This window comes from Callorhinchus milii, unplaced genomic scaffold (genome assembly GCF_018977255.1).
Source record: "Callorhinchus milii isolate IMCB2004 unplaced genomic scaffold, IMCB_Cmil_1.0 Scaffold11, whole genome shotgun sequence".
NCBI classification, from domain to species: domain Eukaryota; kingdom Metazoa; phylum Chordata; class Chondrichthyes; order Chimaeriformes; family Callorhinchidae; genus Callorhinchus; species Callorhinchus milii.
The window spans coordinates 19,598,451-19,621,887 of NW_024704752.1; the positions used below are offsets into that span (position 1 = coordinate 19,598,451).

Genomic DNA, 23,437 nt, shown 5'->3' on the forward strand with positions numbered 1-23,437 from the left:
GGCAGAGAAGATGACTTGTGATATATTTCTGCAATGCTTAACTCTTAATACATCTGTGGTGGGAGCGCACATTGACCTCTCAGGCTGCCCTCAATTCAAGACCTACAGTATAACTGTTGAATTGACATTGATTTGGGGACTAAGTCAAATGGTATTCTGGTACAGCTAATATTATACATTGGCCACTGTACAACTATAGCCATTGTGTGGTTTGATTTTTTTTTAAAAAAATTACTTTTTAAAAGTTCAAAGAAACTTGTTAGTAAAAGGGCGCGAGGCGGGCGGGTGGATCAGTGAACTTCTTGCGAGCGATCCCGATTTATTCTCTTCGAAGAAGGTATTGATTTGGAGTAATGAAGCTTGCCAGCTGTTCCACCATGAAGAAGCTTAAATGTTTTGATTGGTAAACGAAGTCGGTTAACAAGTCATTCTGGAGCAAAGTGAGGATCAAAGCCTTCTAAACTGCACAAGCCACAAAACTCAAAAAAAAAGTTTTAAAGTTTTTAAAAAAAAACACTGCAACTTTCTTGCCAGTGAAATAACAGATTTGCAATATTCCTGCAGGTCCATCATTTATAAAGATAGATACAGAAATTTATAGATAATCACTCCGATATACTTTTTCTTTTCAGTATTAAGAACATTACAGAATCTTACAGCACAGAAGGAGGCCATTCGGCCCATCATGTCTGTGTCGGCTCTTTGAAAGAGCTACCGACTAGTCCCTCCCCCGTTCTCACCCCATAATCCTGCACGTTTTTCCTTTTTAAGTACCTTATTTATGTTTAATAGAAGGTTTTAATGGAAGCTATGAGATGGAGCTTGAACCCTCATCTAAACTACTCATCAATTAATATGTGGGTGTGTCTATTAAGATGTCTCCTCTACCTTGGATACCTACACTTACTGTAACACCACAGATTCCATTAAATTGTAAGACTAAGACTGCTTCCATTTCTTTTTAAGAAGCAGACATAGACCAGAAAATTAGGTATTAAAATCCCCGTCTGTTACCATTGAGCTCCCGTTTAGGCTATTGAACCGAGTGGGGAAAAATACAATCTCAAACAATCAGAAATAGATCATGATGGGTTTAGAATTAGCAATGTAATTGACATTTCAATAACCGAGAGTGCACTCTATTGATGAACGTAAGGCTTGGTGTCAAAGTCACTACAGATATAGTCTTACTGAAATATAAAACAATGAAAGGGAATTAAATGGCCTGCCTCTGTGATCCATATATCTGTACTATTGACGACTGCAGTTTGGCCAAAAAACAGGTGCAGGATAAAATCTTGTCGTGTTTAAAGATGTGTCAGTTTTAATGGTGTTTTGTAGAAACGATCTACCTCTGGGTTTGGAATGTATTATGTTGGGAGCAAATTTTTCTGCATTTAGACATTGTAAGTTCATATGTGGTTTGCTCTGAATATTCTCTCACAATGACGATTTCTATTCATAGTAACTAGGGTACTGTCAAAGGTACAGCGCAGTTTATATCTGTCACATTTACATTATGTGCCATTGTACAGCATCCCCTAAATCAGGAGCCATGTAAACCGTTTCTCCCACTAGTAATTGACTAGTAATGGCAGTTGCTTCCTATTTTTATTTTTAAAAGTACTAATCATAATAAAGTGTGCGAGTTATCATTCTGAAAAGGTTCCTGTCTTGGATTCTCTCTTTCTCACTCCTTCAGTGCTACTTGCTCCTGCGAGCTCTCCGAGACACTGTCCAGTGTGTAAAGTATGATATAAATGCCAGTTGTTGGATATCTCCCTTTCCTCTGCCCTGACACCCTGTGCTTCTGATCTCTTGTGTTATTTCCGTTCCTTGTTTCAAAAGCTCCCAAGTCCCTCTGCCTACAAGTCCTGCTGCCCAGTCTATCCTCCTGAGCAGAATGAGTCACTGGAGAAGGGAAGCAAAGAGAATTGGATAGTTAGACTGACTGACAGAAGTTTATTGATGACCATTTGTGATGGAAAACGACCTTTCAAAGGCGCGACTTTGTTCTGCATCTACTCAAACACTGAGTTATTTGGGTCAGACAGCACTGACTTGTTAAATCACTGGTCTCCACAATACACTCTGCAACAGCAGACCCATTAGTCTGTGTGATCTATCTTAAAGTACTTGGCCCTACTGCAAGGTGATACGTGAGCAGGGAGAACAGATGTACCTTAAAACCTGTGATACAGCCTTTGAAAGATAGACTTAAAAAATCAAGTGCAGTCGTACTTTGTCTTTAAGCAATGAAAAATTTTATTTTCAAATATAATGGGATATATATTTTGCAGAGCCTCTTGTTTAAATGATAGATACCCACCAGAGATGAATGACGAGTAGGTCTGCAGCTTAATCATATTTTTGACAATAAAGATCACCTTATTTGTGATGTATTTCTAACAGGTTCATATTAAATCCTGCTCAATTAAGTCACCTCAACAGATATGGTACAGAAACACGAAAAAAATAGCCTTTAAATAGCCATTTAGTGGGAATATCCTTTTGTTTTTGTTGCCATGCAGTAAAATAGCACGAACTGGATCAAATAGCAGCAATCAAATCTGCTCCCTCGCAGCGTTCGTGCTCTGGGACGCTACCCTGTGTGAGGGGCACTATATAAATGCAAGTTGTTGTTGTTGTAGGGTGGAGAAAGGGGAAGGGTCAGCCTCAGGCATAGCCAGGATATTTTTATTCTAAACTCAAACCGCATGTTTGACTCCTGTAGGTAACTGGTGCTGACACTGACATTATTGGCATTGCAACAACATTACTGCCAGCGGGAGGGAGGGAGAGAGAGAGAGAGAGAGAGGGGGGAAATGGGGAACAAGGATATAAAATGTTCTGCAAAGATGGAGTTTTTAAACCAGGAGCCCCATGATTGGTGATCGAAGGCGATACATCTCTCTGCAGAGTGGATGCAACAGCAGAAAGTGAGATGAGAACAATTTAAATCGGGGGCAGTAATCAGCGGCTTCACACTGACACTGGGCTTAGGAACAATTGCAAGCTATTGAGTGGTATATCGAACCTCATTGCTAAATAGTATGTGAGCGCTGGTGCACAGCTTGCGTTACTAATAATAGATAAAAAGAACACCTGCAAGTGCCAGGAATCTAAAATACAACAGAAAAAGCTTGAAATTCACAAGTGAAAACTAGGTTAATGTTTCGAAAGTGATTTTTTTTTCCTTTTTGCTATTAATAACGTCAATTTCAGTTATGGTAGGGTAGAATTTGAGGAACAAATACAGACCTGGGAGCAGAATGTCAGAAATATAAAAATAGACTTTGAAAGTGTTTTAATTTTCACTGTGGGCATTTTGTGAATTTTAAACTTTTGAGATTTGGATTAGGAATTTATAATTGTAGTCGAACCATAAATAAATCTTTAATTGAAGTTTTTTTTATCGCATTTCAAATTATGGATTTTACCACCGAGAATCTTTGTAGTGTATTGCATGTTAAATAATTATCTTGGTGCTCCGGAGCAGAATTTCATACGGATAAAACAAGGCAAGTGTAACCATATAAAACTGAAATAAGCTCATCAAAAAAAAACTTTGCAATGAGCCGCTGTAAATTAGGAATTTACCATATCGGCAGATTCAGTAATCAGTTTGGATTATTGGAAGACTATATTGAACTTAATTTGATGCAGATGAATGGAAAATCAATAGACTTCTTAAGCATGCTTGAGCAAGCACAAGAACAAATTGAACGTATTTGTGGTGAAATAAATTTCTCTGACACCATGCTCTCTTTGCTTCTCATCCTCTTAAAGATTAACAAGCACTGTAGCGTTTTTCAGAACGAACATTTGTGTAGGATCTTGAGTGCCTCATAGTTTTGAACTTGTAATATTAAAAGTGCTTGCTGTAAATTTGTGGGTTTATATTAGTTGCTATATGAAGACAGCTTTCACAGCAATCTTAAAAAAAAACATTATACACAAAGGTGAAGAGGGAAAATTTGCAAGGATACGAGGAAAGGAGCGGAGGAGTGGGACTGATTAGGTAGCAATCTTCGAAAGCACAGACACGATGGGCCGAATGACCTACGTCTGTGCTGTAATAATATTCTATGATTCTATGAAAGTATTTTGAACATCATGATTTTCATCAATCAACCTTTCTGTTGTTGACCATCTTAGAATTTACCTCATTGTTTATTTAAAGGAAGAATGTTGGGACAATGACTGGACATATAAACTTGTTTAATTAATGTGATCCTTTATTTTGAAAGAAATCCCACTTGTGGTGATTTGTGTGGAGGAGAGCTGTTTATTTGTACCTTTGTCCAAACACCAGCTTAGTTCACTTGGGCAACAATGCAAGTTGTTGTTGTAATACCATCCTGAATACTGCATAATTAGAAATAACAGAAGTATCTTCCTTAAAGTTCTTCATTTTTTTTCCATTATATTTTTTCACCCTGGAAGCTCTGAATGGAGATATCATTTTGTTTTCTTGAGAAGCGATCAATCAGGTATAACATTTTTGATAAAATGACAACTGTGTCTGTCCTCACTGGGCAGGTGTTGTACCAAGCAAATCTGTAACCAGCTCCACTTCCCTTTTTAAGTTGAATGTAACCTTCTGAAATGTCAATGAAGTTTACATTTGATACTGAACTGTTTACTGTAGGCCTTGTCCTTTTGCCTTCATCATTTCCTCAAACGATGCCCTTTGACAGCTTTAAATGAAAGAAATGCCAGCTATATGATTGTCTGTATTGCAATTATATGTTCCTGCTCCTTCCTTGAAGCCAAGTAATTGACTTATTATAACTGTCCTGTCGTGAGGGAGGATCTATAGAGGTTGCCTAGGTTTTGTGTGTGAGCAGTTATGGTGACTGATAATTTCATTTCAATCGCTGTGTGTGTGCTTCTACCTGCAGGTGTTTTGGCTCTAATACACAGCATCTGTGTCCAAAATTAAAGTAACATTGCTGAAATAAATATCTCCGTTACTTTTACCTATTCTGGAAACCAAATTCTGAAAACGATGTGTCTTCAGTGTAAGGTTTCACTGATTGTAATGATTATTCAGATGCTGTGCAACTCCTTGTAATGAATGTTGATTTTCTACCTTCCCAGTAGCTTTCTAGGCCTTGCGGCATTGTTGTTTTTGTAACTTTAGGAACTTCACAGCATTTAAAAACGCGCATCTACGGGAGAGCCTAGATCAAGGCACGTCACTAGCTGTTTGTGGGATATTGCTTTGCTCAAATTGCTGTTGCTTTCCCCACAAAACTCACACTCACTCCGCTTTACAGTGTAACATGTGAAACGCTTTATGACATCCTCCCAGCGTAAAGGGCGCATTTCGAAATGGAAGGAATATTACTATTATTATTATTATCACAATGCAGCAGAAGTCACGGAGACTAAGACACTGCTGACTTGTATCCCAGTCTGAAAGAATTAGTTGATGTTAGGTGGGGCAGTAATTGTGGTACTAAAATTGTTTTGGGGGTTTGTGTTTCCTTTTTCACCGTCCAGTGAACCCTGTTGGAAAGTACGCAAATGTAGATGATGTGCGAGGACAAAACGGGGTTAGTTGTGATTCCCCCCCCCCCCTTTGAAAACCCCACCAATCTGAATGCATCTGTGATGTACTGTTCTCTTTATCGCCTTTGTATGAAGCAAAGTGTTGACCCCAAATTGGTTACACTAGGTGTTGAATAAGTCTGAACATTAATGTTACGAACCAACTGTTAACAACTGCGTTTAATCAGATAATAGGGTCAAAGTGCTTCACCGAATTGCATCAGATGGGAACTATGCCACGGCAGACGCAGAAGGTTATATAAATTCTTACTCCCAATTCTCAGGGTGCCTAGTTCATGCAAACCTAATCAGTAGCAATGGAAAGGGATCACATTGCTCGCTTAATGTAATGCAAATGAGACTCTGATTATTGCCTTTGTTTTTAAATATTTACATGTGTCGGTTCAGAAATTGATCTGTTGCAGTGTTGCTCCAGTCCAGACTATTTGTATAGACAAGCAATTTTCCTATTAAAAACGTGTTGGGAATTAATCTTTGTGGTGGCTATGTTCCAGTTTAAACACAGGCTTTTGTAGATGTTAACTGATGCGTGTTTTCATTTTCAAACCTCAGCCTCTCTCATGCCCTACAATTATGTTTACATTCCTGAAGTTTAAAGTTAAAAGATCTCGTGAGATTTTGTGTGTCAAACGGATTGTTTTTTGAGATGTGTATGAAGGGATTTTCTTTTTTCCCCCCAAGCAGAGTTGAAAATCCAGAATTATGCAGCAGGTTGACCAGCTGTGTTAATCTCTGCTCCTCATCTATGATCTGCCAGTCAGTATAATAGCCAATATTATTTGTACAAGAAGACCTGTTTTTGTGGACCTTTTCAACAAGAGAAATCCACTGGCAATAAAAGTGAATAGGAAGTGAAGCGGAGAACATATCTTCGTTAGAAAGGTGATAGGCGTAGAGAGAACTAACCACCAGGTCGCATGGTAAAACCACCAGCTACTGTACAAAGCAGTTTCAAAAAGGAACTGGAAAGTAAAGCGATGGAAGCGTGATTAAATAATGGGATAAAAGGAACGTTTGGGAAGTTAGACAGGTTGGCGAGCAGCGTGATGGTCTCCTACCAAAACAGCTTGATGTGATGAGAGGCAAAGATTATTATTATTTTTATTATTGCCTCAAACTGATTATCTAAATATGATCTGATTCGACTGAAAACATATTGTTAAGAATCTCAGGGATAAAATTGGAGCAGACCAATGCCTGCTGAGTGGTGGGAACGGGCAAGTTGGTAAGTTTTAGTAGTTCCCATAAGTCAACGCCAATGGATTGTGGTTAATTGTACCCATCATTAATACATTTACAGCTTGATCCTAATAGGTGAACATGAGTCAGTTGGTTCCAACTCAAAACTGTATTCTTCTGAATTCGTGAAGAACTGGTACAACATTAATGTGTGTGTTTTTGACCCAGGTATCTGCACGTCATCCCGTTCTTCACCTGGATCCTGGTGCTGGGTATTATCACAGCTCAAGTTGTTCTCCAGCCAATTATGTCCATTTTGACGCTTGTGAAAGGATCGTTTTTAATCCTCACAGTGAGTATTATAAGCTATGGACTATTTTCCCTCTTTCTGTGCATGTACATCAGATACAGCCCCATCTGGAAAGCAAAAAATATACATCAAACCTCCTCTTACTGTATCGTCACTGTGTTACTTACTGTGTTGCCCACAGGACACGGGGAATTGAATTAAAGAAGTTTTCTTGTTGTTTGATCTATTACCTTTTCCTATTTGTTCTATATGTCACTTAACTAATATTTCCCAGTTATGTATTCATCATGGTTTTTTTTTAGAAAATGCACAATGTTTTACTCTGACTGGTATGCAGTGTCACAGTAAGGGGCAAGGCCTTAATTGTTAATGTCCACAGATTAGGTCGTGGATTGAGTGGAATTTACCAAACGATTCCACTTTGTACATGGACCAGACATACAAAATTCAACAGGAAATGTGCTAGTGTGTGTGGGGGGAGAATGCTGATTGACAATGCTGTGCACTTGTATTGCAAATTCGCATTCTGAGCATACATCGCCAAGTTAGCACCATTCCCACCACAATTATCCCCCCCTCCCTTTTTCTCAGAAATTCGTTCTGGTATTTTTTTCAGAAAGGCAAATAACAGCTGAGGATATTGTAAGACAGTGTTTTTAGGTTTTGCTGGTTTCACTGATCTCAGTATTCGCGTTAATAATAAATAATCCCTGCACTTGATATCGCGCCTCTCACATCTGGAAACCTTCGCCTTGTGTAACGGTGTATCTTGTTGGCATTAGCAGAAGATGAGCAGTATAATAATAAGCCTTGCATTTGATACAGCACTTTTCACATCTTCTAGATGTCTCAAAGCGCTTCACCGTATAGACTTTAAAGTGAATTGACTGTATGTTTGTGGGCGAAACGCGGCAGCCAATTGCGCACAGCAGCGTCCCACAAACAGTCGTGGATTGAGTGAACAAATTATTATTGTGTTTTTTTTTCTTGAGCGATTATTATTAGGTGTGTGGAGTAAGGAAACTTGTCCAACGTTTGGCCCTGCCTGGGAATCAAACCCAGGTCTCTCGCTTGCGAGGCGAGTGCTCTCACCACTGAGCTCCAGGACTCCACCAGGAGAAATTCACTTCTCTTTTGGAATAGTACTGCCGTGGGATCTTCTAAAACACAATTTTCCCAGATTACACTGGATTACACATTGGGTGTGCCTGATTTCTGTAGAACATTGCAGGAACATTTTGTAACCGTCAAATCTGCTTAAAATTACTCTGTTAGTTTTAATGACCCAAATTTTGAGTGAACTGCAGACAACAAGTTGGTCTGATGTGTAGATGATGCAGCCGTTCGGCATTCGTATCAAGGAAAACTTCTGGTCCATGTAGTTCTGTCCAAGATAATGTATTCTTGTCAAATCCTAAAATTATATTTTTCAACGGTAGGTTTCTTGAAAGACAACTGTGTTCTTCATTATTGTGAGTTTTGAGAAGACGGATCTAAAAGATGGCACTTACAAATGAATCGCACATTCGTACTTTCCATTTAGGATTTTATTGCTCACCTTGTTGAAAAACGTAATCCCAGATGTTTTCAGCAATATAGATCACTAAAATTTAATACAGTCTTAAAACTTTGGATGAAGTCTACACTTTCTATCACATTTTTGTATGGTTTCTTTGATTTAGCAGAGGGATACATTGCTTTAGACTGCTTTTGAATTCCCTACCACATCAATCAAATTGTTTAGAATTCTCCCTCCTTATCAAGATACCATTAGTACCTTGGGACGTCCTCCCGACGTGAAAGGCGCTCTATAAATGGAATCTTGTTGTTGTTGTTGTACCTTTGAACTAATTGAGAATAACTTTTTTTTACTCGAAGCATCATTTAATTTGGCATTTTAATCCTCTTGGATAAAATATTTAAGTTTACTTACCTTTTAATGTAAGCCCTCAAACTCAAACTACCATTTGATTTTTTTTTTAAAAAACTCAGTGTTGGGAGTGCTACCAACTGAGCCAGTCTGATAACTGGAATCCAATCAATGCCATGTAATACTTTGTGTTTGAAGCTTGCCTTATATTAATTATCTGTAAGGGATTTTCCTCAGATTTCTCTCCCATTATTCATAATCCATTGAGTTTACTGTGTCTTTCAATTGCTTTTCCAGTTAACACAGCATTCAGAGCGTGTCATATCTTCAAAAATATCAAGAAATATTTATTGGTAAACTTGTTATCTCCTAAATTGACTAATCTTTTCCTTAAAAGGATTTGGTCATAATGTACTTGTATTGATTTCACTAAATTCATTTTTCAGCCTATTTAACTGAATTTAATGACATATGAGACACCATAACTGGGTTAAGAGATTTTTTTTTAGAATATAATGAAAACCATGGCCCTTTCAGTGACTACCAGAGTTTAGCTACATCTCTACATCTGGCGTAGATTAATCTAAATTGAATAATCTGGGACAGCCAACATCTTTGCTTCACTTCACTTCAATGTCTTCAACCACAAATCGCTCACCAGGCACTTTTATGGGGTGGGGGGGCAATGAAAGTTTCAAATGTTCTTGTGAAGTCAGAAAACTTTTGAAACTTGGCCCAAATCTAACTCTTAACACCAACGTAGATGTAGCCGTGTGGAGAACCGTGAAAACAAGGTCATCTCTTAGAGCGAAAGCTACTCATTTGTTAGATTCCTCTAAACATTTTGAAAGGATTTCAAGAACATTGTCGCTGTCACCCAAAAAAATCCAACTGTCACATCAAGTTAAAAGATCACAAGATGTGTTCGCTATCAAACATCCGGATACTGAGCCTGAGGAAGTCCCATCAGAGCCTGATGGTTTCTAGGATTAGTCCACAGTCACTTCAGGTGCTGAATATATTCCTCCTTCAAGAACAATGATAATGATGGCTCAAAGCATTAAAACACGCAAGTATTTAATTTCAAAACTCGTCATTCCAGCCTTTGTCAATCTGGCTGTTGCCACATCCAACGCACATTTGCTTTGGCGCCTCATTGATCCAGACTCATGGCCTTAGCTTCTGACAGCACTAACAGCAGCACAGGTATGTTTTTAATGTGAGTTTCACCGGGATAAACATTTCTGTTCCTCAGCCACAAATGGGATTACAAAGACTGTGGTAAGCAAAGTCTGGTTTGAACTCAGTGTAGGATGTTGCAGGAAAGAACTATTCACATGCTCACTTGTTAAATAACGGGAGAATTGGTTTGTAGGATGCTAAAATGTCTTGTACCTAATTAATCATCAAAAATAATGGTAGTACACTTTATAAAAGTGGAACCAATATTGTGTGAATCTACATCGTTTATGGCAGGTATGAGAAATACTCTGTGTTCTTGTAAATTCTGATTAGTTATTTCCTCCAGTTACAGATCCTTCTGGAAAATAGCCTTGAGTTCCGTTGTTCCATGTGAGCAATCAGATGATTGCTGTGCAGATGATCAATTATAAGACGTCTGTGAAAGTCATGTCATTGTAATGATGATTAAATACTGAAAGATATGGAATGTGTGTGTGTACATAAAATCTAACCCAACAAGACTAAGATATTTGAACCATCCACAACTGGAAACTGTGTGGTTTATTAATGAACACAGAAACATAAAATAGTTATTCTGATTTTTTAAAAAAAAGCTTTGAAACGTAGACTTCTTTCTTTGACAATCTCCTGATTCAAGGCCGCAATGATGCACTGCAGGAGCCATGTACGGTTCTAAATGGCCAAACAGTGAAAGCTTTTACTGACAGCTGTGATTGTTTGAGAAATGGTAAATAACTCTTTAAAGTGCAAACAAAAATTGCAATGCCATTTTAACAATTTCATCAAATTTCAAAGGGGAACACAGTCAGAAACACAAGGACATCTGACAGCACTGTCACTCATTACTAAAGTGAAAAGTTTTGTGAGAACTTTTGGGGGCAAAGACTAGGGGGTGCGAGAAGCAGTATTAATTTCAAGGCACTGTATTTGTCTTCACCTCAGCACCTGAGCATTTCATCAAGCTTTTCAGCAAGTACATGGTAGCATCTTTTAATTACAGTCACTGGAGTCTGATCTCAACGACTGTCTGAATGTGGCAAAAACAACATACAACTGAAGCTTCTGATAAACCAAGCAAAGTCCCTGTTATCTTTCCTTTAAGAATCATGTCGGTGGTAATAATAGTAGTAGCCACAATCCACACGGTAGCAGGTGGAACCTTCGTGGAAGTGGATAGATTTCTGATCATTTAGGTCTAGGACAACATCAAAGCCGTCATACTCAGCAGCAGAATTAATTAAGTCTTGGCGAACATGCCTTTCACTCCACCTGATCATGGCATTGGATGCTGGTCAACTCCGTATCATGAAAAAATCAAGTTCAGACGAATGCCAGTAATATTTAGTGAGCAGTCAGTTTATCCTCTGGTAGAAAGTGCTTCATTATTCATGTTCACAACAGAGCTTTACCATTCTAGGCATGTCTTTAATAACCACATCAGCAGAACAAAGTTAGGATTTATTAACAAAGCTGCCATGTTACAGGGTGAACAGCAAAAGCATTTGTACTGTTTAACATTTACATTAATCTTCTTGCGTTTTGTCGACTACTTGCTATACGCAGAAAAAGAGGTGCATATTTAGGACACTTTTTCATGTCAAAACATCTCGGCACATTCTTGTCAATTGTCGTGACTTTTTTAATAATAATACTTGCATCTGATACAGCGCCTTATCACGTCTTCTCGACATCTGAAAGTACTTCACAGAATATACTGTAAAGTGAACTGACTGTATATTTTGAGGGCAAAATAAGCAAAAAAGTAGATATTTGTACCAAATGGCCATGATGTGAATGGCCAATTCTGAGAATTGTTGGCCCAAATCCAGGAAATTTGTTGTGTAAAGTGATGCTTAACATCTACATGAGTAGCCAGGATTTTCGTTTACCATCTCAGTCAAAAGATAATAATAACAATAATAATAATAATGCCTGTATTTGACATAACAGCTCATTACATCTTTGAGACGTCTCAAAGCGCTTCACAGAATATACTGTAAAGTGAATTGACTGTACATTGTGGGCAGAACATGGCAGCCAGTAGCAAACAGCAGCGTCCCATAAACAGTTGTGGATTGAGTGACCAAATTATTGCTGAATAGTTTGTTTATTTGTTTGTTTACATGGCTAACGTGTCCCCTTGGTCCCATTTTAAAAAAAAAGTCTAATCATGCTGTGTTATTTCACAAACATCCCTACTGGTATATATAGAGTAAGAATCAAAGTCAATCAGTTTCACACTGTAAACATTGGATGTTGTCAACCCTTAACATTGGTTTGTTTCATAATCTATGTCTAAACCTACTTAGGAGAGACTTTCATGCAAACATGTTCCCTTTTTCTCTTCCCAAAGTAATGCTTCAGAATGTTCACACTTGGATTTGTGCCACCTTCTAAGTAAATGCAAAAGCCTTATGATCTGTTGGGCACAGTTAAAAAGCTGACAGGTCTGTCATTAGTTCTGCAAGGAAATTTAGTTTCTTACGCATAGCTGTTCACAGAATTGTGCTTAGTTTCACAGTTCCTTTGAAATATGGAGACCAGATCAATTGGTGCATGATGCTCTGTGAAAAGTTCAATCTGAATAATAGAATATAATGCTTATGTTCCCATCACTCTTTAGTGAGACAACACAGTCCATTCCACTGACACATGTATTGATGGCCATCATTTTTCTTATTGATCCTACGCTGATGATATGAGAGCAATGGATTTCTACTCTTTTAGGTCTATGCCACATTTCAAAGAGGTGTTATACAGAGTAGAAACTCATTTAAAAATCAGCCTGATGTAGCGGTGGTGGGACCGTAGGGTGATAAGATTGGGTGGGCCGAAGGGCCTTTGTCTTCATCCAGAGTAATCTTGTGATCTTGTCAAACCACATGAGCACATAATAATAATAATAATAATAATAATAATAATAATAATAATCCTTGCATTTGATATAGAGCTTTATCATGTACTTGAGGTGTCCCACAAACGGTTGTGGATCGAGTGACCACATTATCGTTTTTAAAAAAAAAGAGTTTTTTTTAGGGGATTATTACTCCCGGAAAGCGATCCAATCAATAAACACATTAGTTTATTCCAGGTCTTGAATTTGTGTAATGTAATTTGTGTACAATGTTCACACCACTGTATATCACATCTTATCTCTATTTTGCTATCATATGACATCAAATTATTCCGTGTAACTAATTTTCTCATCACCAGTGTAGTTCAATTAAATTGTTTGAGAACTCGATTTAACTGAGAAAGCGTTACGTTGCCAAGATGGTGTGCAAGAAATTGACCTGCCCATGAGTTTGAACATCATCTTGTGTGTAATTGGACAAATAGTTCTTCAAAGGCTATTCATTTGTAAACGATATCCAGAAAGATCACCTTTCCGTGCACCAACTAGCTTCTAGTTGATTATCACAGGTTTCATCTTCTTACTGTTCATTGCAAAATCATCACATTATGTAGAAATCCCTACAGGGAAATCAGATAACACTAATTCTGCTAAGCAGTGGGTTTGGCCTAACAATGACCTAATTTATCTGTTTTCTTTGAACTCACTAGATGGTACGGTGGATGCTATTCAGTTCTGATTAATGAAGTCAGGCAATAAAACTAGGAACCTAGGGATTCGTAATTGCATTTCCCACCTTTTGGAAAGGAAGTGGCTGTTTTTCAGATTTGTTTCTGAGGTCCTCTTGTAAGTACAGTAATTGAAACAGAAAAATCGGTATGTTTCTCAAATCCCACACGGTGTTAATCAACAACAAGTCATTGGGAAACAGCGACAAGGTGGGGTGTGATTCCGAGCTCGTCAATTATCAACCTTGGCATTCTGTGGATATTACTTTGCGCTTGACAGTAATTTACAAGCCTACATGGTGTTCTTGTAAGAAAGGGAAAATTTGATTCCTCCCCCATGTCTGTAAATTCGTCATTAAACAGAGAACAAGATCCCAACAATGCTAAGGTTGTTATATGTACTGGTCAGTAGAGAACATTCCCATTGTGCCTATGTTTACTGGTGTTGTCCACCAAATGCTGAGATGTTAAAATACACCTAGGATTTCACCATAGAGTGAGTTTCCAAGCTCAGGCTTCCTAAGAAATTCAATTGTAGCATTCACATGACGCTGCAACAACAACAACAAGATTTCATTTATAGAGCACCTTTCACATCGGGAGGACGTCCCAAGGTGCTGGACAGTTGGGTTGGGACCCGAGCAGGGGGAAATGGTCAGGGTGAGGGGAGGGAATGGAGGGAGCGAGGAGGGGGTAGAGAGTCGAGAAGGGAGCCGAAGGCACGGGCTGCAGTTAATGTGTCCTGAGGTGGTAGCATTTCAACTCTGGAATGATATTAATTGGGAAAGAAAAAGAAACAGCATCAAATAATGATTCTCCTGCCTGGCTGCTACACAGCTCTGATCCTCCCCTTCATACTTTGATACACTCTTGTCTGATTTCCCTCCACTAATCCATCTAATTTCACTTGTGTGTTTGATCTCCTGACACTCCACTTGCAATCTTTATTAACTCTAGTGCCTCCGTCATGTTCAAGGCTTTTCATTTCTCACTGATGCCTCTGATGCCTGGAAAGCCACGTTCCTGCCTTTGACACCGGCCCAAAACAGCATGGTCAAACCACCAATGTGATTTATCAGACTTGCTCTTCTATGCTACAGCGCTGCTCCCATTGCTCTGATGGTCCGAATCATTAGGCTGCTGTGTCAGCTTGTTTGGCACATGAGGTCGGAGATGAGGCAGGCACTAACTGTGCCAGTGTGAACAGACACATCCAAACAAACAGAGCAGAGCTCGTACCAGTGAACATATTCTTTCAATTTGGTTACCTGAGAACGTATTCTCTCACCTAAATCTACAGAAGGGTTAATAAAGATCAGGCAGTGAGGAGATGGTTGATTGCGTCCATTGCTGGGCAACTGTATAATGGCAAGCCCTTTCAATTTTGATCATTGTGCTAAAGGGTAAATCCATTAAATTTAAGCTTTCTTTGATCCGTGAAGTGAAGAATTACACTGATTCTTTACATTTCATTCCCTCTGGCAGGCCAATCATTTAAATGTTTCTGCCTCACCTGTTTTCAAGGTCATTCAGTATTTTGGTGTTCAAAGGCTGACTCCCTTTCTGAAATCTTAATTTTCTTATTTACTTCATGTCAATTCTCTGGGTCAAAGAGCTAACTTTCTTCCTCCTTCAGGCCTGCTCCTCTTCGACCAACAGTGCTTCAGCCACCCTCCTACCTGCACCCCTCCTGATCCCAATCCCCAGAGATCCAAATCCCTGACTGTCCAGTGCCTTGGGACGTCCTCCTGACGTGAAAGGTGCTGTGTGAATGTCATTTGCTATTGTTAATGTTGTTGCATCTACCACTAGTCAGTTTATTGCTATGGTTTTTAAAGAGGTAATGTCTCAATTAATTATTTGCATCAATATATTGCAAACCTCTCCTTGCCTACGGATGAAGAAAAGCCACAAATCACTTTTGCCGTCAGGTTCACTGCAATTTACACTGGTGTTTTTTTTAATAAAAGAAAAGATTTTTCAAACGCGTCATTAGGATAACTATCAGTGATTCATTTCCAGCAAATGTTTTTCTGAATCTGAGACTTTTTATTGCGAAACCCAGAGATAAATTGCCAGCGCAAAACCTGCAGTTGCTCGAATCTAAAATGCTAAAATTGTGACGTTTTCTTTCGAGTCCTTAAAATGCACAGTGAGCCAAAACAATTGCAATGTTTCAGTGTTCGGCATATAATCAGACTCCTGTAATAAGGCTTTAGAATTGATCTGGTTTGTGCCAGGGATTTCTGACCTGCGTGAATAGCATTATATCAATACAACTTGTTGTTGTATGTATGGGGGTTGAATGCTATTTGTTGTTTGGTGTGACTTTACAAAGTGCACAACATTTGATATCCATCCTTATAAAACCTCAAAGAACCACACAATAATTGTTCTAGTACAGGTACAGCGACATAAGCCATGCCAATGCCTCCCATTGCAGATTAAAACAAAGCATGTCCAGCCTTGTCACAATTAAATGTGTTTGCGAGCTAATATACAATATACAATGCTTTCCTGTCTTAAAGTTCCCCTCAGTAGTTTTCAGCATTCATTGCAATGTCTATGCCGGGCATCACTTGCACCAAAACCAATACTTACATCTAATTCTGATGTGCCTGTGACATGCTTTCCTCTCCAGAGAAAATTTGTTGAGCACACAGATTGTGAATTTATGGATTTTCGAATCCCATCTACAGCTTTGAGGAAGAGCAAACTCTGTTAATCCAGTCCAAGTTATGGTAAATTTCATGAAGCGTTGGATTTGTTTCTCAAGAATGTTGTTCAGTATTGTGATTCTCACCATGTTGTTGCGACAATTCTGATTGTCCATGTTTTTTAAAAAAATGTAAGTACCTTTTGTAAGGAAACCAATGCACAGTTATTGTGTGTTATGTGCTCCTTGTGTGACGCATACCAAGTTTTAGGTTTGACTCTAGGTTGAATATCAGTGTTGATATGATGGATCATGCTTGCTTTGTTGTGAGTCAATCGTATATTAGCCTAAAATTCATTCAGGCGATGCATTCCGCTCAACTCAATGGTAGAAAGCAATGGCAATGCACAGCTCAGATTTAATACATCTGACCATTGTATGACTTATAAACTCTTCTCACATTTCCCCCATTTTCTCAATTCCCATTCACTCCATCCCAGCAGCACAGAAATCATTGTCTTGTTTGCGTGTGTGTGTGTGTCAGCCAGTTCAGGTGGTAGCACGCTCTCCACTAAGTCAGAAGGCTATGGGATATTGTTCCATGAACACATTGTTTTCTGAGAAAAACAAATTCCCAGTCTATACATTCTCTGAATTTTTTAAAGGTCTAAAAATAAACCTTCTGTGCATCTATATTTCAAAACTAGACCTTGCCCAGTAGCAAAACTCAGAAACACACTAAAGGAATATGACATGTTTCAGAAGCATCCAGAGTAGCTGCCAGTTAAAGGTAGTAAACACTGTGCCACAAGTGGCTGAATAAGAAGGTCACAGTTACATTAATGGTAGATGGGGTTTTATGCTGTGTTTATATTACAGTATTTGTACTGAATTGTACTGTGATTGCTTTCCCCTGTGGTCCCATGAGAGAACACAATGGTTCCATCGACAGAAATCTGACATCAAGTACGTGTGTGTTTACATCCTAGTGCAGCAGTATGCAGAACAGCAAGTATAAATAGGGCTTCCTCTTTCACATGGTGATGCTGTTGAGAGTGAAACGGCATTTCCCCCAGCAATTAGAAACACAGCCATAGAAGCATTCAGTGTGGATTTTGAAGCAGGAAGCCATGCCTCATTAATTTGGCCTCAGGACATGCCTGTAAAGTGCTGAGAGATAATATAGATGTAGAAGGGGATGTGTGGCCTGGACTATGAGCGCAGAACTAGATGGCGCAGGTTTCAATATTAGCAAGGCTCAAATCAGTCCAGAGAGAATAAGGATTGATTTCCCCGACAGCATGTTGGATATGTGGGATTAGTTGATACTTTGCTGTTTAACTCCTTCCTATATTTTAAGAACAGTGATAAATATCTGATTGTTAGTGGGACTGAGCGCAGTGGTGATATGTAAGGCGAGATGTTCAACCACATGATGGTTACAGAGCCGCGGAACATGGAGACTGTTCGATTTGATGAATGAAGATTACGAACAATGTACCTTACCTCTGCGTTCATCAAATGGAAACTTTTTGGAAACTATTTTTGTAAATTTTTTGCTGCAGAAGAATTTACCTGCGATTGCATTAGTCCTGCAGTTTTGGGAGCACTTTCATTCATGCGACACAGAGTTGTCAAAGGTGATCCTTGCTTGGTTGGCTTCCATCTACCCTCTTTTCCATTTCCCGCCATGTACTACAATAATACTAATAATATAAGTACTATAATAATCCTTCCATTTGATACAGCGCCTTTTCACTTCTTTGAGACGTCTCAAAGCGCTTCACAGGACACACTGTAAAGTGAATTGACTGTACTTTGTGGGCAGAACATGGCAGCCAGTAGCACACAGCAGCCTCCCACAAACAGTCGTGGATTGAGTGACCAAATTATTATTTATTTTTGAAGGGATTGTTACCCCCAGAAAAGCGATCCGCCAATCAATTAACAACCGGGTTCCTATTTATTACTGGCAAACAGAGGCGTGTGGAGTAAGGAAACTTGCCCACCGATTCGCCTTGGCTGGGAATCGAACCAAGTCCTCTCGCTTGTGAGGCGAGTGTTCTAGTAGAGTTCTAGAGTCTAATTTGTTTTGCTGAAAGATTGTTTGTTTGGCAGCGAGATTTATTTTCATTCACTTGTCTGAAATTAGAGAGTTGACAGTTTTTTTTAAAAATGCCGATGCCGAAAATTCCTGTATGGATTTTAACCACGTTTGAGTTACGTACCATATGTAGATGATGGAATGCATCTGCTTCACATGACTTGTTAGCTGTTTCCTGTTGGACTATAGGTATACTCCATGAATTATTCTGTGACATACTTCTCTTCTGCATGTAGTGAATGATGCTTTGGAGCATTGTCATTTCCAGTTACTCAAACGTATTTTTTTCTGTCCAGCATTCTGTTCTCTGAGATTGCCAAGCAATGCTTTGAAGAGCAAACTTTATATTCATTTCCATTCACAAAACCTGTCCCATCTAGTGCTGAAAGGAAATCCAACAATATTAGAAGGAAAACTACAACAGGACACATCTATCATTTCAATGGGTTTTCTGTTCCAACACACCATTATCATAATGTGTGCGGTAGCATTTATACATCAATGAGCTCCACTTGTGTTACAGCAACAATCTGCATTAATATAGCGCCCTTCATGTGGGGTAGTGACTCAGAGCGCTTATTAGTGGAGTGGTTTGACATTGACCTGGGGAGGAAGGGGAGGTGAGATGCGATCTGAAGTACTATTGCTTAGTAGAGCAATGTCAGTATTAATCTACAGAGTGAGAAGCAGAAATGTGAATTAACATAACATAACTTGTAGGAGTAGGCTATTCGGCCCTTCGAGCCTGCCCCGCCATTCACTCATGGCTGATCTTCTAATCTAACTCCAGCTAATAATCTGACCCTGCCTTATCCCCATATCCCTCAATCCCTTTTGCAATAAGAAATCTATCTATCTCAGTCTTGTATCAGTAAGTAGATGTGCTTGTTGCATTGTCTGTTCAGTAATAACAACAACAACAACAACAAGATTCCATTTATAGAGCGCCTTTCACGTCAGGAGGACGTCCCAAGGCGCTGCACAGTTGGGTCATGACCCGAGCAGGGGGGAAATGGTCAGGGTGAGGGGAGGGAAGGGAGGGAGAGAGGAGGGGGGAAATGGTCAGGGTGAGGGGAGGGAAGGGAGGGAGCGAGGAGGAGGAAGAGAGTCGAGAGGGGAGCTGAAGGCACGGTCAAAGAGAAAGGTTTTGAGACCGGCCTTGAAGGAGGAAAGGGAGGAAGCGGCGAAGGCACTGGGGGATGGAGTTCCAGAGCTGGGGCTGAGAGGCTGAAGGCCCGACCACCGATAGTAGGGCGGTTGGGGCGGGGGACGTGGAGCAGACCGGAGCCAGAGGAACGGAGGGTACGGGCAGGTAGGTAGGGGGATAGTAGGTTGGAGAGGTAGGAGGGAGCAAGGCCGTGAATGGCCTTGTAGGTGAGGATGAGGATCTTGAAATTAATCCTCTGGGGGATGGGGAGCCAGTGGAGGCGAGCGAGGGTGGGAGTGATAATCAGCAAGAATAATCAGCAAGCTTATTGTCACCAGTTATTTCAGTTGTTCCTAGGGAAACACTTGTATCTTCACTGGTGCGTGTGTTCTGTTGCTGGTCCAAAGTGTTCTTTCTCATGTTATTTTTTAAGGTCAGTGATTTTAAGTTAATGCAGGACTGTGCACTTCAGTTGTTTCTGAATCAGTCCAATTTCTCATTGGTACTGCCATGCCCTAAATTGGTTTAGGTGGAAGGGCATTAATGAATCTGTTTGACTTGTGAAATATTAAAGATTCTGTAGATAAAATCCCTAGTCAGTAACAACCGAACAAGTGCATTTTAATGCGTAAAAACTGCTAATAATGGGCATAATTGATGTATAGTTACTTCATACCATAGTTTCTCAGAATGGACACTGCACAGTACAGGATAGGACTTCAGTGCAGTACAGGAAAGCTCTACACTGTCAGAGGTTATGTGTTTCATGTGCAATATTAAATCCAAAGTCCTATTTGCCTATTCAAATTGATGTTGAAGGTTTTTCATGGCAACGTTCAAAATGAAAAGATAACTTCTCTCGGTATCGTGTCTATCAGATATTCCTCCAGATAAATTGCTCTTTCACTTCATAACTGTTTGTGGGGACCTTCCTGTGTGCACAAAGTTGCCATCTTTGTCTGCAAATATGATCTGTCATTTGACCATTATTTTAGAGAGACGGTGAGAAAGCTGATGGGAGGAAGATCACAGGATTGCATACATGAACCTTGTGATGCTTCAAACCATCAATGACTGTAGAGAAATTCTGGCTAACCGTGAGTGAGTAAATGATTAGCAGAGATGAGAGATCACCTTATATTCAACAAATCATTTATTTTATTCTGCCCAGAAGTGTGAGAGTGGCTGAGAAGGTTGAAAGCATTTTTCAAGTCTTCGCCTTTGTGGAGAATGAATAAATGATGAGGTGAATGTGAGGTGATCAGTTTGATTCAGAAAACTGGGTTTTATTGGGGACAACGTTACCAGTGGAGGAGGTTTGAACATTCTGTTGGAGATCAGAAGAGATGTCAATAAATAGAGAATGAACCACAATAGGTGAATTAACAACAACAGGATTACATTTGTATAGTGCCTTTCACGTCAGGAGGACGTCCCAAGGTGCTGAAATTAATAGAGAACCACACAAGGCTGAGCCAATCCTGAGTGTTGGCGTGACTGATGAGACTGACAAGAGCCGAAGGCCACAATGTGTTCGATTGAAAGGGATGGAAGAGATCAAGATTCAATGACTCAGTAATGCGAAGGGTAAAGGTTTACGTGAGGAATGGATTCATCAGCAAAAGAGTGGATAGAACTGGATGATGAGTGGAAGAGGTAATCGATGCGAGTGCAAAAGACTGTCTGAGTTGGTGAGAAAAGAGTTGGAGAGTAAAATATCACCTAAAACCATAGGTGCAACAATTAGCAGTGAAACCAGTTAGTTAGGAAATTAACTTTGATGGAAGACCATAAGACGGTCCCTTCATTAAAAGTGCAAAGTTCAAGACACTGTTAAATATTTCATAGGCACCCAGTGCAATCATTGATGAATCACCAAAGTGCAGCGTTATATTCACGGCAAACGTCTAAAGGGTTGGACAGTCCTAAATGGACAGGTTATGTGAAAATCTGCGTGTAAATTCCATTGATACCATTATCAAGAGCGGATTACCAGGAGGATGTTACAGAATATAGTGTACTGTAAAGTAGAGTGACTGCTCTGTAGGGGAAGTTGGACAAACATCAGTGACCACAATAATAGACGATCTTTTGTTCACCTTGAATTCTACTCTAAAAGGGAGATTGGATGGCCGATTAGATCTGCATAGTCATTTAACCTTTGAACCCAGGTTGATTGTAACTAGACTGGTAGAATGAAAAATGTCTTCTCTGCAATCGTTGTAAGGGTACTAAGTGCAGTGAATTTGGATATGAGTTTGAATTCTCAATCTATTTCCAAATGAATGTGTACCTAAAGCACAAAACTAATCATAAATTCATCACTAAATGGTTCATTTGGAGAGGTTGGCTACAAGGCATGAGGAATGGAACTGGATTACTGATGTAGTAGCGAGTGCTTTCTGATGTGGAGGTTAAGCACATTGTTGAATGGAGAACAGAGTGGTTTATCCTGTGTCTAACCTCTGTCACACTTGAGAGTGCTTTCTTCTGACACTGAGTGCATAAGGCAGATAAATGTTCGATTCATTTGCACTAACTTCCTTCACCTTTATAAGCACTGAAATTGCTGTCCACGTTGAAGAAGGAGTGCAGGCTTCGGAAATACTCTCTAAAGAAATCAAAGCATTAATCATGCCATGAATACAAGAGAGAAAAATGCCACAGTCTTGCCAGTGTTATTTTAATATCAAAATCACAAAAAGAATGGGTAGTTTCAAAGGAAAATTGGTTGCTGAAGTTTCTTAGCTTTCCAGCACTTTGAGACGTCCTCCCAAGGTGAAAGGCATTTTTCAAATGTAATCTGTCATTGCACACTTCCACTATTGTAGTGATTACATTTACACCACAGTCTTTTCAGTTACAATACAGAATCACATTTGTATAGCGCCTTTCGTGCAGGAGAACGTTCATTCAAATAAAAATACTACAGTACATTCCAGAGGATTTTATACTGAGAGATTGCAGCATCTGTTGAAACACAAAATGACTCCAGCGACAATATGACAATAATTGTTTTTTGAGCATCAGTTTCAGAGCAGACACTATCCTAGTGAATCCAACAATTTAGCTTGTTTGAATACTCACCGACAATGAGGCAATGTCGCCTTGGAAGATTTATAATTTGTTCGGAATGATCTACAGCACCAGACAATGGGATCTGACTATGAAAATATTATGATTTGTGACATCGGAAGCTTTGCTTATAATAATCATCGATGCTCAAAAAAAGTAGCACCAGGGGAATTACTGTTGAACAATAAAGATGGAAATCTCTTGCAAGAGAGAAAGATTTAACTCCGAGCAATTATTTTAACAAAATAAATGAAATAATCCCAGATAGTAGACAAGGATTACTGTACAAAACATCCACTCTCAGAATTATTCAAAATTACTCGTGGCATAACTTTCAACTGGTTTGCAGCAGATTTTCAGTAACAAAACTGTTAATGAACACCTGCTGTGATGGACCGTTAGCGCCTCTCAATGGCAGAGTTTACTCCTTGCTCTTTACTCAATCTCTCTTTTTTATGAAAATGATTGCTTTGCATTTTAATATTTTTAATAACTTCTCAACCCTAGTTTTACAGATGTGGTTCCTCTTTAGTTCCCTTTCCCTCACTTCCCTCCCCTCTTTTCCATCCACTATTTTTTTTCATCCAAAACGACTGGGACAGTCTACTCTTGAACATCTGAAAAATGTCTTGTAATTAACTGCATGAAAGAGTGTGGCAGCAGTTAAACAATCCTTGCATTTGATACCGCGCCTTATCACGTCTTCAAGACGTCTCAAAGCGCTTCACAGAATA

At 39.3% G+C, this 23,437-nt stretch overlaps 1 protein-coding gene across 2 annotated transcripts in view; it reads left to right on the forward strand.

The window, feature by feature from the left end:
• The window catches only part of si:ch211-51h4.2, a 145,431-nt gene that overhangs the window by 46,536 nt on the left and 75,458 nt on the right, over positions 1-23,437 (forward strand). For both annotated transcript variants that reach the window (XM_042339371.1, XM_042339372.1), the window contains exon 8: positions 6,985-7,108. In XM_042339371.1, coding sequence (XP_042195305.1) covers positions 6,985-7,108 — 124 coding nt within the window. The remainder of the gene's footprint in view (positions 1-6,984; positions 7,109-23,437) is intronic.